Source organism: Pteropus alecto, unplaced genomic scaffold (genome assembly GCF_000325575.1).
Source record: "Pteropus alecto unplaced genomic scaffold, ASM32557v1 scaffold185, whole genome shotgun sequence".
Taxonomy (NCBI): domain Eukaryota; kingdom Metazoa; phylum Chordata; class Mammalia; order Chiroptera; family Pteropodidae; genus Pteropus; species Pteropus alecto.
In genome coordinates this window covers 2,942,454-2,957,137 of record NW_006438088.1, presented here as the reverse complement: position 1 = coordinate 2,957,137, position 14,684 = coordinate 2,942,454, and the positions used below count along the sequence as shown (strand labels likewise).

The following is a 14,684-nucleotide window of genomic DNA, read 5'->3' as shown; positions in this document are numbered from 1 at the left end:
ATAACGTAAGCAATGTGAAAGGAACTGAAACCACAGTAAATGTGACAGCACCATAGTGGGAAGACCAATTCTATGGCTGAGAAGGTATATTCAGAGAGGAGTTAGAATCTGAGGTAGATCCTGGAGAACAGTTAGGAGTTCTTACAGGTTCGATAAGGAGAAAAGGACATACAGGTAGGTATACAGGTAGATGAAATTACTAGCATGTGCAAAAGCACAAGGCATGAAAAACTAGAACAGGAAGAGCTATTTTTTACTGAATGCCTTTTATGTTTCAGACACTGTGCTAAGCTTTATCGCCTAGCGTCAATAACAATCCTTTTAGTAGTTATCATTCCTATTCTACATGTAAGAAACATGAAGTGACTTGCTCAAAACTGGTAGATCCAGGATTCAAACCAAGTTCTGTCTAGCCCACAGAGCAGAGCTTCTCAATGGCAAAGATGGGGTTTTACTTATTACTGTATTCTCTCTCCATGCCTATGATAGTGGCTGAAATATAGAAAACCTGCAATAATATCTGGATTGAAAGAAGGGAAGAAGAGAACACTGACATTAGTAAACAGTTAACAGTGAATGACGACGTACTACGTGCCAGCACTTTATAACATCATTTAATCTTCACGTAAGTCTGTGAGAGGATCCTATTTTCAGAACTTAATACACTTCCTGGCACATAATAGGTGTTCAATAAATAGCTGCTGAATGAGTGACTTCTTATTTTACAGATAAGGTAACTGAGGCTTCAGAGGATGATTTGGGAGCTAAGAGGTGGCAGATCATACAAGTAGCTACTATTATATAACGTGGCCTTTGTACTGCATTTCTCTGTGAGAATATAAATGCTTATACAAAGACTTTTTCATCTACATGATGAACTTTTTCAAAAGCTTTCATATATTTTCACTAAAAGTGCTTGAACTTCTGAACTTCTGATGTTAGGAGAGAATAGTGTACTGTTCTAATATTCTCAATTTCTTCTTCAAGTTCTGATTTAACATCATTACCTCATTAAGTTAATAAAGTGACAAAGATTATAAAAACTATCAGGAGGAAGCAAAAATTTATATTTTCCCATTCCTTTAAAAAGCCCAAACTGCCTTACCAACACGCGAAGAGATGATGACCTCACGTGCCTGTTGATTTCATCCACCCACTGATGACAGATGGAACTTGGTGAGATGATCAGAGTTGCTCTTGTTGACACTGGCTCCATCGCAACAAGGCAGTGGGGGCAGTAAAAAGGCTTAATCCTCAGATTCTTCTCTTCATAATTCACACATTTTGCATGTTGCCACAGGTGGCACTTCAGGCACTGAACACGAGGCTTACGGTCTACTTGGTCAAGTTCACCACATATGCACTCGAAGCGATAATTGGAGGAATTATAGGGACTCACAATATGAGAATGTGGCACATCAGCACCAATAGGATTTAGAGATTCAGCATGGTCCTCTGCTGCATGTCCTTGCTTGACTTCAAAGACACACCTACTTTTGGATGTAGTAACATCAGTAATTCCAGAGTCACTGGTAGCTGGACAGTGATCTTGTGAATTGAGATCGATGTTAGGCTGACTTTTTCTCTTTTTTGTGGATGGAATAGGCTTTTTCCTAATTTTACTACGATTTCTCCTGGCCTTATAGTAATAATAGTAAGGATCATCATCATCATCAGAGGTGTTTGATGGCAAGTATTCAGAATCTGTGTCCTTGCTCCCTGATTTTCTAGATTCTTTTTGAATTTTCCTTGGACTCCATACTGCCTATGAAAAATATTATTTAATTTATTCCAACAGTTATATTTCTGAAATTAAATTCTCATCTTTATGTGCTTTACATAAAAATCCAGTAACCAGTCTTTGCTACTCTTTTCCTGAGGAGAATCACTCCTGATCAGTGGCTTTCAATTTGCCTTTTATAAGAATCTTCCCTGCAGTCTGCAGGTCCTAAAGAAGTGGCAGGCTTTACTACTGTATCCGTAAGATTTGAAGAAAAAAACTAGAAAGATAAAGGGAGCTACTAATATTTTGGTATTAACCTCTTATAATTTATGGTCTGTCTAAATCAATAAAAGACGTAATTTACAATACATAAATATACAAATTAGGACAATTATAAACATACCAAGTATAAAATACAGCATTTAGAGAAAGTAAATTTCATCTACTAGTTACGAAAATAAATTCCTTTCTTTCTCCTTTCCTCTTGTATCCCCCTCCTGCAATCATTAATTGAATGCTAATTCTATGCCAGGCAACATGTTACGTGCTGAGGATACAAATGTGAGGAATATTTAGCCACTGCTTTCAAAGGGGTCTATTGGAAAAGAGAGTATGGTAAAAAGGAACATGATGCTACAGGACATAAGAGGGGTATATAACAGAGAGGGGCTGTGATGGGAGGGTAGGTGCCAGCAGCAGCTTCCTAGAAATGATGTCAGAACCGAGGCTGAACAGAGGAGTTGGGACCCAGAATGAATGGCATTAATTGAAGATTTCTTTCTTTCTTCCTTCCCTTCCCTTCTCTTTCTTTCCTTTCTTCTTTTTTTTTTTTTTTTGGTGATAGAAGGATTAAAAGCACAGAATTTCATTGCAGTTTTCTACCCTGGCTGGAAAAACATGTTGGGAGACTTCCTACTCCAGGAAATAAACTTTTTTATCTGCCATTTCTTTCATAGTAGACAAGCCACACTTGCATTTGTTGGCATTAGTCTTTTTCTGATTTATGTTTATAAATTTGTAACTATTTTCTTAAAAACAAATTGAAATTAATAGCCCCAAAGAAGTCGTTTTATAAACAAATATAAAAATTTTATAAGATGATGATATGGGAAAAGTAAGAATTTATATAAAAGATTCAAAATGTATACAAAGAGCTAAGCAAATGTAAGGTATTGTTAATATTTTTCAAGTATGGAACAAACTTTTTAATTGCCAACAGCAGCATGAGGATAGAGAAGTTATTTTAAGCTTTATAACATGCTTAAACAACTAACTATTTTATAATTCACTCAATAAATATGTATTGAGTACTTGCTGTATGCCAAGCACTTTTTTCTGGGCTTAATGGTAACCCAAATAAAATTTCTACTCTGATGGAACTTATATTGAGGAAGTAGAAAACATAAGTCACAAACATAAGATTTTCCTAACTAGTTCGTTTTTTATCTTCAGACTGTAAGGGCTTCAGTGTCAAGGTGGGATCTGCCAACTCATTCTGTAAGTAAAGCATCACATAGAGCTTAATGAACAGTCTGTTACCTGCTTTTTTGTTTTATCATATATATCCTCTTCCTTGTAATTCTTTCCCAATGTAAAAGTCCCCGAAAAACCATGGCCTTTGATCTGTTTCACAAGGCCTTCAAAAATTAAACATTTCAGCATCCGTTTCAGAAGACTCCTGTTTCGCTGAACGTCGTATCTGTACATGGAACTGACATACTTGTAGATGGAAAGGATGGACACTCCTTTTTTTCCATTCATTTCTTTCACAGCTGTCAGGATCATCACACGTGTAGCTAAATGCAAAAGGGTATGAGAACTCAGTAAAAATAAGAATTAAAAGAAAATAAAACAGTTAATCTTAATGTACACTGAGGACCAAGTTAAGAAAAAAACAAAGATTTACTGAAGGCATGTTGTTTACATATCATCATTTTGAAGAATACGAATAAAAATTTACCTCAACACATTAAGAAGAAAATTATTGTAATGGTTTTGAAATAATTTAAGAATTGCTCGTAAATTTGTTAATCTCACAAAATATCATGTAAAATTATATTTAAAAAAAATCCTCTCACAATTATCTATGTTTATGCTATCATTAATAAGGAAAACATTCATTTGCTAACAGAATTTGAAGTGGCTATACTTGAGAATAAACAAAACAAGATTTAAATTGTAAGCTAAAGAAATTTAAATAGATTAAGCAAGAACTACCTGGACCAAATCAAATAAAAAAGTAAATCTTTATTTTTGTTAAGATAATATGAATTGTAATTGAACCCATCTATGCAAAGTATAAACAACTATAAAAATAATTATTCAAAACAATTACAAGATATTTCTATATAAGAATTACAAGAACTATAAAAGAGCACTATAAAAAGGTATTTCCTTGAAGTGATTTCATACTTACGAGGACACTGAACTTTTTCTTTTGGTTCAATTTCCACATTCTGGGTTTCTGTGTTTTTTACTTTTCCTCCAGAATAATGTGATGGAATGAAATAATTCACCACTTTTCCCTGATATAAACAATATTCAGTGGTCACACAGTGTTTTGCTTTCAGTATTCTGAGTTGCTTATTAAAATTAACCCTCCTTCTATTAAGGAGATACAAAAGAATTGTAAAAATTAGGAAAGAAAGGGCTTGAATATGCTATTCATACATACAAACCTAATTTTTTATTTCAGGGCTTAAAGCTACCCGATCTTAAATTATCTAAATGTTAAGTATGGGTTTTCTACAATTAACTTTTTAAGGTTTGTTTAAAATTAGAATTAACCCACTAAATTTGTAATAATCTAAAAATAGCTTAGAATTAAAATATCTAATGAGCAGAAAATACCGAAAAGAAGTTACTGATAGTCAAAACTGTATACTCTGACTCATTTTTCTACGAAGGAAATAGATATTTTCTATTACCTACTCAAATCAAAAGGCTAACATTACAAACTTGACCTTATCAAAAGATCATATAATCACTTAGTTTGTGAGCATGGTGGGCTCTACAGGTAATTACAGTTATACCTTTAAATAGTGGCCTTATTTTAACAGATTTAATGTGCTGATTTTAGATTTCAGTACTGCAAAATATGAACTATATTTCTCAGTGGTTTTTTAAAAACTAAAATTTACGTTTTTAAACAGAATTATATATTTTGGAACAAGGACTTCAGAGGTTGTTTTACCCAGCACTCTAATTCTAAGTTACTTACCCTTTAACAAAGTTCTAATTATTAGATTCTAAGATTTACATATATGAGATCTGTACAATTAAAAAAATAGTTCTCAAAAATATTCAGTGGTGAGACAGAGACTCATAGTAGTGACAAAACATTTGAGGAAGTAATAGCATTTTCCTAAGGGAGATCCTCTGCCAACTAGAAGGAAGTTGGTAAGTGACAGCATATCCCTTTCTAGTTGGCCAATATCACTTAAAAAAGCCCTGCCAGGTTACAAACATCCCATTCTCTGCGCTCACTTGTAGTTAACTAACAACTAATATAAGTCATTAGCTGCAGCGTAAGTTGAAAGTGTTGACTTAAGTGCCAACCAAATGTCTGACATATGATGCTTTTTGAGAACATATGTCCCCTGCTTTCTCGAGCCCCATAGTACTCCTACCTCAGGAAGAGTCAAAGCATCTTGTCTGACATCTTGTCGAGTATGTGTCAGAATCAGAGCCAAAACCTCCACTGTCTTTCCGAGACCCATCTCATCTGCTAAGATTCCACCAAGCAATTGTGGCCCAGCACCTGGGTACTCACGGACGATGCTAAAATGCAAATTCCAAGCAAGAAAAATACATCATAGGCTTGCAAACAAAAATTATACTGTTCCTAAAGAGAACTGGAAGAAATGCATAAAGTTTACCTTTTTAAAAACTATATTTTAGGTTGAAACAATTCAAATTCCTAAGTCATGAATATAAGAACTGTGATAGTCAAAAAACTGCCTAACCTGACAACTAAGTCTGAAGAAACAAGAGTGGTATTATTGGTAACTGGCCATCATTTTTTTCTCTTATAAATAAAAGGAAGTATGTCTGCTTTCTTTCTGGTACCTTTATGAATTTGTAAATAAAAAAATAGAAGAGCAATAACTACTGATTCACTAATCATGTTTAATGATTCCTAAAACTCTTTCATATACTGACAATTTCATGAAAAATATAAAAACTGGCCCATAGTAAGATTTTTACTTAGAATTATAATCTCTTTAAATATCAATAACTAAGCATCTTAAGTCTATTGTAGAGCATTCATTTACTGAGAAATGACAAGTGCTATTAATTCTATGTCAATCCTCTCTATAAAAATGTCCAATAAGACTTTAACTTACTATTCCTTCTTGAGGTACTGCCAAGGCTAAAGGCATATGCTATCAATCTCATACAGGTTTTCAAAATATTTATTTTTAATATCAAGCAAATAAAGTTTTGCCTTACCAGCCTGTGTATGGATTGTAATAGAGTTTCAAACCCTCAGATGTAATAATCTCTCTCCATAAGAAGTGCAGAGCATTTTCTGAAGAAAAATATAACCATAAAAACAAGTTTTTGTTTTCCTTCCTGACAAGTAATCACATTAAAATAAAAACAGTTAACAGAATACCCTGCAAAGCCACACACACATGGGAAAAAGGCTAGGCTCTCTTTTATTCTTTTCTTCAAATATTATTCTTTAGTTTCCTTTGCTTTGGGCACAAATATTTTCCACATAAGCAAGTGATAAGGCAGAAAAAAACAAAGTATAGCAAATTATAGAGGATTAACAGGAAATAAAAACTAATACATATAAACGACTCCTACCCAATAAAGAAAAGTAGCCTATCTTTCAGATATCCTTCTAAGAGCTGCCTAGAGTCTTTAAATAATTCAACAGGCATATGCAAGGGAAGCAAATACATTAACCTAAATCAGACCTAACATTTTATGTGGGTCTGAGAGTGGGAGGATAAGGCTTAGCTGAGGAAAAAACATATGAAACTGTAACGCTAAAGCACTGACTTTGTTTCAGGCAGGATCTTCCACTATCCTTCCCCTTAATATTATAAGTTTAAACCAACTGCCAAATAGGAGGTATTTCTCTACCCACCAGTGAAACAGCAAGTACTTTTTTGTTGCCTTCTTTAGGGATTAATAGATGAAGTAGGAATACAGATGTAAAGGGTTTATAAAATGAAACAATTAAAAGATAAATAGCTTCTATGTCTGGGAATCATAGGACACAGAACTACTAAATTAAACATAGGATTTAATCGAAATCCAATCTGTGGACAAAAAACAATGAATTACTGGTACATGCAGCATGGATGAATCTCAAAATCATGTTGAAAGAAGCCAACGCTTCCTCAACCCCCTAAGTGTTGCATTTATTACTTTAAAAACAGATAAAACTAATTTATGGTGACTGGTTGCCTCCCAGAGGGGTTGAAGTAGGAGAATTGAATGGGTCATGAGGGAACTTTCTGGGGTGATGGAAATATTTTATGTCAGCACTGTATGATAGAAATATAAAAAGAAATAGGCATAAATAAATTTTAATAGTTTATTATATTTAGCTCAATAGAACCAAATTATCATTTCGATATGTAATCAATATAAAAATTATAATGAGATACTTCATACTTTTTTGGTACTATGAGAAATCTGGTGTACATTTTAAACTTGCAACACATAATTTGAACAACCACATTTCAAGTCTCAAGAGGCACACGTGTGGCTATTGGCTACTTTTGGGAAAGTCTAGTTATGTCTCCACTGGGTTGCTGATTACCCAAATGCATAGATTTGTCAAAACTTATCAAACTGTGCCCTCAAGATCTATGCATTTTATTATATGTAAGTTATACCTTAATAAAATTAAGTACTAACAAAAAATTATTTCATTTTGGAGAAAAAAATATTGCAGTCTGTGGGGAACACTACAGAGCTAACAATTTCTTCAACATATAAATTATAAGGAAAAAAAACAGAATGAGAGGAGATAAAAATCTATGGATTAAAAGAAACTTAAGAAGCAGCAATTAATTCCAATGTACAGATGTTATTTGGATTTGGATTTGAACAAACTGCAAGAGAAAGAGAAATAGAGAGAGATAAAGAGAAAAGAGAGAAGGAAAAAAGGGAGGAAGAGATATATTATTAAGGTATAATATTAAGGTATTACTGGATTTTAAACTTAACTATTACATATATTTATATCTGTTTAAAAGAACCCTTAACTTTTAATGAAATAAACTGAAATAGTAACATGAAATGATACATGTGAGATTATTACTTCAAAATAATTCGGAGTATGGGAGGAGGGGAAGCGGGAAGAAATAATATTGGCCATGAATTGATATTTATATGACAAAAGAGAAAGTTTAAAAAATATAAAGCTTATGAGATAAAAAAATATAAGTTGAAACTCATAGGAGAAATAAGAGCTATTAATCATTAGCTAAAATAAATCCATATAGAAAGAATAAGTCAACACTTCACTTCCTAGAATTATGTAAAAATCTCATGTTATGCCCAGCCCTTTAAAGATAGTGATAAAAAAAAAGTGGCATAAATGATTCCCTTAAACCTACTACTTTTAAGAAAACACGTAATAGATGACATTTAATTCTATTTACTTTGTAAAGAAAATGAAAACCTAGAAAAATTAGATTAGTCACACGTAAGTCTACTTCTGTAAATTCGCTTTCTACCACTAATATTCATCATCAAATTGTGAAGCATCTCTTGCAGATGCTTAGCAGGATTCCCATCTGATCAGGTTCCAAAACCAATTCTTAGTTAGAAAGGCACGTAAAAAAATTGCTTGGTTTTTAAAAATTCCAATCAAGGGGGCCTTCATTTTGGCTGAAAAAAATCAGTTCAAACTTTTATGGATAAGAGAACTCTCAAATGAATTTCTCTAGACTTCAATTTTGAGGAATTTCTTAGAAAATAATTTTGTTCATAGTAATACCCATTCTATCCTATCTTTTCAATGTGATTTGTTTAATGATAAATTCCCCCCTCCCTTAAATAATTCCCTTCTCATATAATCCCTCCAATCAGTTTGCTTTTCTTATACTTGCCACTAGTAGGAGGGCTTCTGAAATGCTCTTGCTGTAGCATCCAATTGACAGCGTCTCTTTGGTATGGTCTCAACACAGGAATCAATGCAGGATGCTGGACATCCACTTGAATGGACTGCGTTTCTTGCTGATGCGTTCGCTTCACAAAGTGATAGAGCTCATCAATGTCCTGTCCCTCTGGCTCACTCTCTGGATCTTCCTCATCCTCTTCCAACACATCTGTGCATCCAACAACAGTGTACTCAAAGCAATCCAATCTACCTTTTACAACTACAAGCAATTCTTATTTCAAGAACATACTGTGCACTCTCCCAACTCTGAAGCTAAGTTCCTTAGTGTGTTTTGTGACTGGAAGGCCCTAGCCTTAATTATTCATGGGTCAAAAATCTACCTATCAATACTTTAAGATAATTCAACTGCTACTTTTTCCATGGCATTTTCTTGTGTTTCCCCTGGTTGGAATTAATGTTCTCTGTGTTCAAATAATACTCTTATACTGTGGATAGAGCAGTCCACTGTAATCTGTCTGGCAGTGCAATCACTTAAGTATATTCATCCCTTCTGCACTGAATTGTAATGCTCTTTGAGAGGAAAGGCTGTCTTTTGTTTTGTAGCTCCTCAGAGCAGGCGGCACAGCTTTGCCCATTGTATATATTTAATAAATATTTGAGAAACTAAATGTGAATATCTTTTGCAGTTTATAAAAGGATAACTGATTTCACTTTTATATCTTCATATAAAAATATCCATATGCAGACATAATTTCTCCATGTCTAATAAGGCAAGTGTTCTCATTCTATTTCTCACGCTAGAATAATAAAATTAAATAAAAAAAAAATAGGCATTTGGTAGCAGCTATAGCCAATTAGGAAAGTGTGTAAACCATTAAAACAAATTTGTAAGACTATCAGATTCCTCTGTTGGGTACAACTGCTGTGTGGAAGATTTGTGCTGACTATAATATGAAAAAAAAATTCAAAATCTTGAACAAATTCACCCTTTAGCTAATGATTTATTTCCAAATTGTTTCAAAAAGGACTATAAACTGTTATAGGAATGCCTCATATGCTGTAGAATGAAAAGAGTGTACCACAAAATACATAATTCACTTTTCTCAATAAAAAATATGCCATGTAAGATTTTCAAAACTTTACAATCCACATCTAGTTATATGCTTGGTTATTTTAGACTGTTTACAATAGTTGCAATATCTGGTAATGATAATTAAATTGAAGTTTTCTTTTGAAAAGATCATATTTTATGACTCTTAAAAGGCAGAATAATGAATTTAACTTTTAAAAGTCTAGATGTTCCAATTCCGAAACCAGAGATTTTTCCTCTTTTCAGGTCTTTAACATGCAACATGATTTACTTTTATCAGCATCATGAAGCTTTGCAAAGAATGTCACGCAGAAAACCTCGACAATCAAGCTAGAAGCAGATTTCCCAAATATTCCAGTATGAAAACGTGCACCTGAAATAATGCTGACCCACCACGAGCAGGACCTGCAGAATCTGAGCCATTTCTCAGTAGTGTTGATGGGCTGCATTCACTCTCTCCCTTGGGAACCAATGGCAGACAACTCTGAAGCTGCAGTCCTGACCAAGGATGCAACTACTTGCCAAGAAATAGTAGCAAAATTAACTGGTCTTTTGGGAAGCAGGCTCTTGAGATTGTCAGACTACAAAGGAGAGGTGGAGTAAAGGCCAGCCAAGAATCTCTGGCCGTGATAAAACAAATCACGGGAATATTGCAAAAATTCCAATCAGCTCAAGATCCCCTTAGACTCTGCCTACTGACTCCGCATTTCTTGAATACTTACTATAAGCTAGGCATAGTATCAACCAAATAAAGAAACAATTATATTAGTTGGGGCATTTCCAAAAAGTATAATTTTGTCATACAGAGATTTTATGGAGATTGTTTTAATTTTTACTACGGTTTTATTAGCTGTTTTTCTGGTTGTTATGTATAAGAATTGGGGGAAAGCCCACATCTCTTAATAGCAATTTCAAAGTTTACTTTAAAAATTACCTGGAATAATAAAATTGTATAACTTCTCCATCACTCTCTTCATGAGTTGATTGAACTTTTTCATTCTTGAATTTGCATCACTCAAGAAGTCTAGTTTCGCTAGGCCATCTTCCAAAAGATAAATTCCAACCTACAAAGAATTAATTGACAGTTTTAATTGCACTATACCACTTTTTATGAGGATATAAGAAAAACATTTTTTACCATCACCGCTTTTAAAGATATTCACAGTATTTGCCCCACAAAACCAAACATATATCAAATGTCCCTCACATATTTTTACTTTAATAACAAATTCATTTTATAAATGCAGTGCCTACTATGTGCGAAGCACCATTTAAATTGCTAAACAAAAAACAAAAAACACTTCCCTAACTGAAACCGGACCTGGGAAAATGTGACGAGAACACTAATTCTACCTACCAGGTCAATGACTTCCAAACTTGATGAGTCTCAGAATAATCAGTGAAGTCAGTTAAAAATGGAGATTCTCTCAGAAGATTCTGACGTACAGGCCAGGATGTTTAAGCACAGCTAGATTTGGGGATTCTTATTACTAGAGCAAACGTTAAAATGTATAGGAAAATTGAATTTAATGTTTTATACCTTGACTCTTGTGAAGCAATGCAGTATGAAGTTTTATAGTCAAAATACCTAAATTTGAATAATGGCACTGGTATTTAGGACCTAAATAAACAGGCAAAATCATCGATTTGTTTTGACCTATATGTTCTCATCTGCAAATTGGAGGGAAATTTGTATGAGATAGCCTAGATGATACAAATTAAAAACTTCCTAATGGTAAGTACTCAGTAAATGCAGTTTCCTTCATTTCCCTCCATTATGAGAATCTGATTTGAGACTCTCATATTCTTCACTAAAGATCAAGAATCTAACCAGGCATTATACAGGAATGGGTGGCAAAGATTATATACTTCATTAACATTTTACTCTGACTTGTATTTACTTAGATGTGGCTTACTATAGAAGCAATAAATGTTTAAACAGTTATAAAAATCAAGATCAGGGAACACAGACGACTTGGTTTGTGGGGGAGGTAAAAAGAACACAGATACATAAGCCATGAATTCTTAAATACTTGTTATCGCTGAGCCACAATTTTGGCACTCAGCAACAAAAAGAAGGAATGCTTGGTGGCATAGTTTCATTGTCCAGGGAAGAATTATAATTTAATGCTTCTAATTTTTTCATTTCCTAGGATAATAAATTCTGAAACCATCAATAACTGCAATTTAACTGTTTTTTTTTTTTAATGTGGAAAATGCATAAGACACAGTTTTCAAATGAACAAAGGTAAATTTAACATTTTACAATTTTTCCTTTCAAGTTTTAGCATAAAGGCATATTGCTCTGCTTCGTAGTTTACGAAGTACATTTACTTGTACTATCTCACCTGATTTTTCAACATGATTGTATGAGGTACAGAAAGAAGCTGAAATTATAGCATTTAAATGATTCACATAGTTATTGGGCTAGTGAATAGCAGAGCCTGAAATAAATTATAAATTTATTCATTCAGTTACTGGAAAGCTCTTCAGTATCTGGGATTTTATTAGGCTATGAAGATGAAGGACTTCATAGTCTAGTGAGAGAGAAAGATCTTAAATGTAAGGACATCACAAGTGCCCAAGACAAAATCAAGCATATGCATCAGGTTTGATGGGAGAAGGGCACATGACACCGACCATGGAGTTTAAGAGAAGATTCCTCTATATGAAGTAAACCTGAGCTAAATATTAAAGAATGACTAGGAAATAATCAGGGAAGAAAAAGGCAACAACCCAGGTAACTGTCAGACAAAAGCAAAGATACAGAAAGATGGCAGGGAATGTATAGGAAACAAACCAATTGGGAATTTCTGGGACAAAATAAAAAGATGAGGCTGGAGAAGTAGACAAGGGCCTATCACAGGAAGGACTTCTATACCAGATTATACTTAATGCTGTAGACAGGAAATAACAGAATTCCATTGTATTCATATTACACTATTCCAGAGACAAAGCAGATGGAGTTGAAAAGGCAAGCAGGGAAATGACTAAAGGACTGCTATAAGAAAGAGATAATGAGGACCAAAACAAGTCACTGAGAGTAGAGATGGAAAGGAGGTTATCAGGAGGCGCTCAGTGAAAAAGTTCAGCCTGGAAATAATTAGCTATAAAATATATATACACACATATTTTATATATATTTTATAATATATATAATATACATTAAAGTGTAATTCGATACTTAATAATGAGAGGCTTATTGCTGGCTTTTCAAATCTTCCAAGTTAACTTTAAAATGGACTGCCCAAAGCAGAAGAACTTTAAAAGACACCACAGATATTGAGTACCTTGATGATGTGATTTCCTTCTGGTTTTTGGTAAAGTTTTATTCTTCTCTTCTTTTGCAGCCATCCCAAATCTTCTAACATTTCACTGCTGAAGGATGATTCCACTCGAATACCCTTGTCACAAATACCGATTTGCTCACTGAGTCCTTTTTCTTGTTTCTCTGTATCTATGCATTCTGTATGAACATAGATCAGGAACTGACTGCTTGACTCCATACTCATCAGTGTAAAACCCCTTTCAGAAAAATTTTCACTTAAACTCTGTTCAGGAAGAAGCTGAAGAGTTAATTCTCCTAGAAATGCTTTCCAAGAATTATCGAAGTGATAGGGAGAAATCACAATATTCAGCTTTACAGACAAAGGGGAAATACTGTCACCAGTCTCTTTTTTATTGATTGATTTTGAGACGCTCACCACCTCTGAACATTTCTTTTTATCTCTGTGAGCTACTTCTTCATTTAGACTATCATCTAGGATGATGCAATCAGCAGAAGAGGAATCTGAACCTGGGCAGGGATGCTCATCATCAGTTATGGTGAGAGGTTCATTCCTTCTGTCCTCATGCATATTCCAACGAAGCTGCTGTTGCTTTTCTTCATCTACTCTCACTGGAAGAGCACGTTTCCGTCGGCTGCTCATCTTCACGTTTTCTTGGCTGGTAAATGTGAACTCTAGAAGACAAAAGCAATAGTAGGCATTCCAAGAGAGGATTTTAGTATTAAAGTGCTTCCAGATGAGAAATTCAACATAAACTAACGGTCTATACACATAACATGAAATCATCAGAAAGATACATAAAGCAATGGAAAATTTTTTAAATAAGTCAAACACGGCTAAGAAACACACCGACCATAATCTCATGTATCATATAAATTGTAATGGTCTTACTGGTTATTAATGGATAAATTTAATAATGATAATTTGTCATATAAAATAAAATAAATTCTAAAAATACATTTAATGAGCAGCATGACAGTAAAGTTTATCTCTCAAATATCCTAGAAATGCATACTTTTAGCAACATGTAAACTCATAGCATCACTACAGAATTTCAATTTTGTTTTGTAATCTCAAATTTTACAAAACTTCACTTGAACCATAGATAGCTGAAAAGTCACTAAAAATATATCTTCTCTTTCAAAAGAGGAAGATGAAAATATAGAAGTATATTTCTTTTTGTGGATTAGCAGATAAAAAAGGATAAGAGGGATAGCTGGGAAAGGAATAAGGTGGTGATGGCAACCCAGGGAAATAGAGCAGAGACAATAAAAAAAGAAAAAAAACAGGAATGAAAGGAAAAGAAAGCTTTGTTATATCAAAGAGGAAACTGGTCTGAAAGCAGCCAGTATGAGGTAGGCTCTTAACTACACTTTTCCCCAAATAACAGCCAATTCCTATATGAAATACAGAATACTCACGAAGATTAAATCATAAAGTCATAATGATGGCTGGTGCGTATTTCAATCTATTCCAACCATATAGCTAAAAAAA

At 33.8% G+C, this 14,684-nt stretch overlaps 1 protein-coding gene across 7 annotated transcripts in view; it reads right to left on the bottom strand.

The window, feature by feature from the left end:
• SHPRH (SNF2 histone linker PHD RING helicase) overlaps window positions 1-14,684 on the bottom strand; it is a 75,210-nt gene that overhangs the window by 54,727 nt on the left and 5,799 nt on the right. For 4 of the 7 annotated variants that reach the window (XR_003047351.1, XM_006915344.3, XM_025049271.1 and 1 more), the window contains 9 exons: window positions 14,612-14,675; window positions 13,194-13,864; window positions 10,838-10,967; window positions 8,803-9,021; window positions 6,176-6,254; window positions 5,353-5,503; window positions 4,140-4,248; window positions 3,263-3,519; window positions 1,106-1,765 (listed from right to left, as the gene is read on the bottom strand). Coding sequence is in view for 6 of the 7 variants with exons in the window: in XM_006915344.3 (XP_006915406.1) it covers window positions 1,106-1,765; window positions 3,263-3,519; window positions 4,140-4,248; window positions 5,353-5,503; window positions 6,176-6,254; window positions 8,803-9,021; window positions 10,838-10,967; window positions 13,194-13,832 (2,244 nt within the window). In the remaining variant the exon portion in view is untranslated. The remainder of the gene's footprint in view (window positions 1-1,105; window positions 1,766-3,262; window positions 3,520-4,139; window positions 4,249-5,352; window positions 5,504-6,175; window positions 6,255-8,802; window positions 9,022-10,837; window positions 10,968-13,193; window positions 13,865-14,611; window positions 14,676-14,684) is intronic. The other 3 variants (XM_015592133.2, XM_025049272.1, XM_015592131.2) reach the window with 1 other exon arrangement.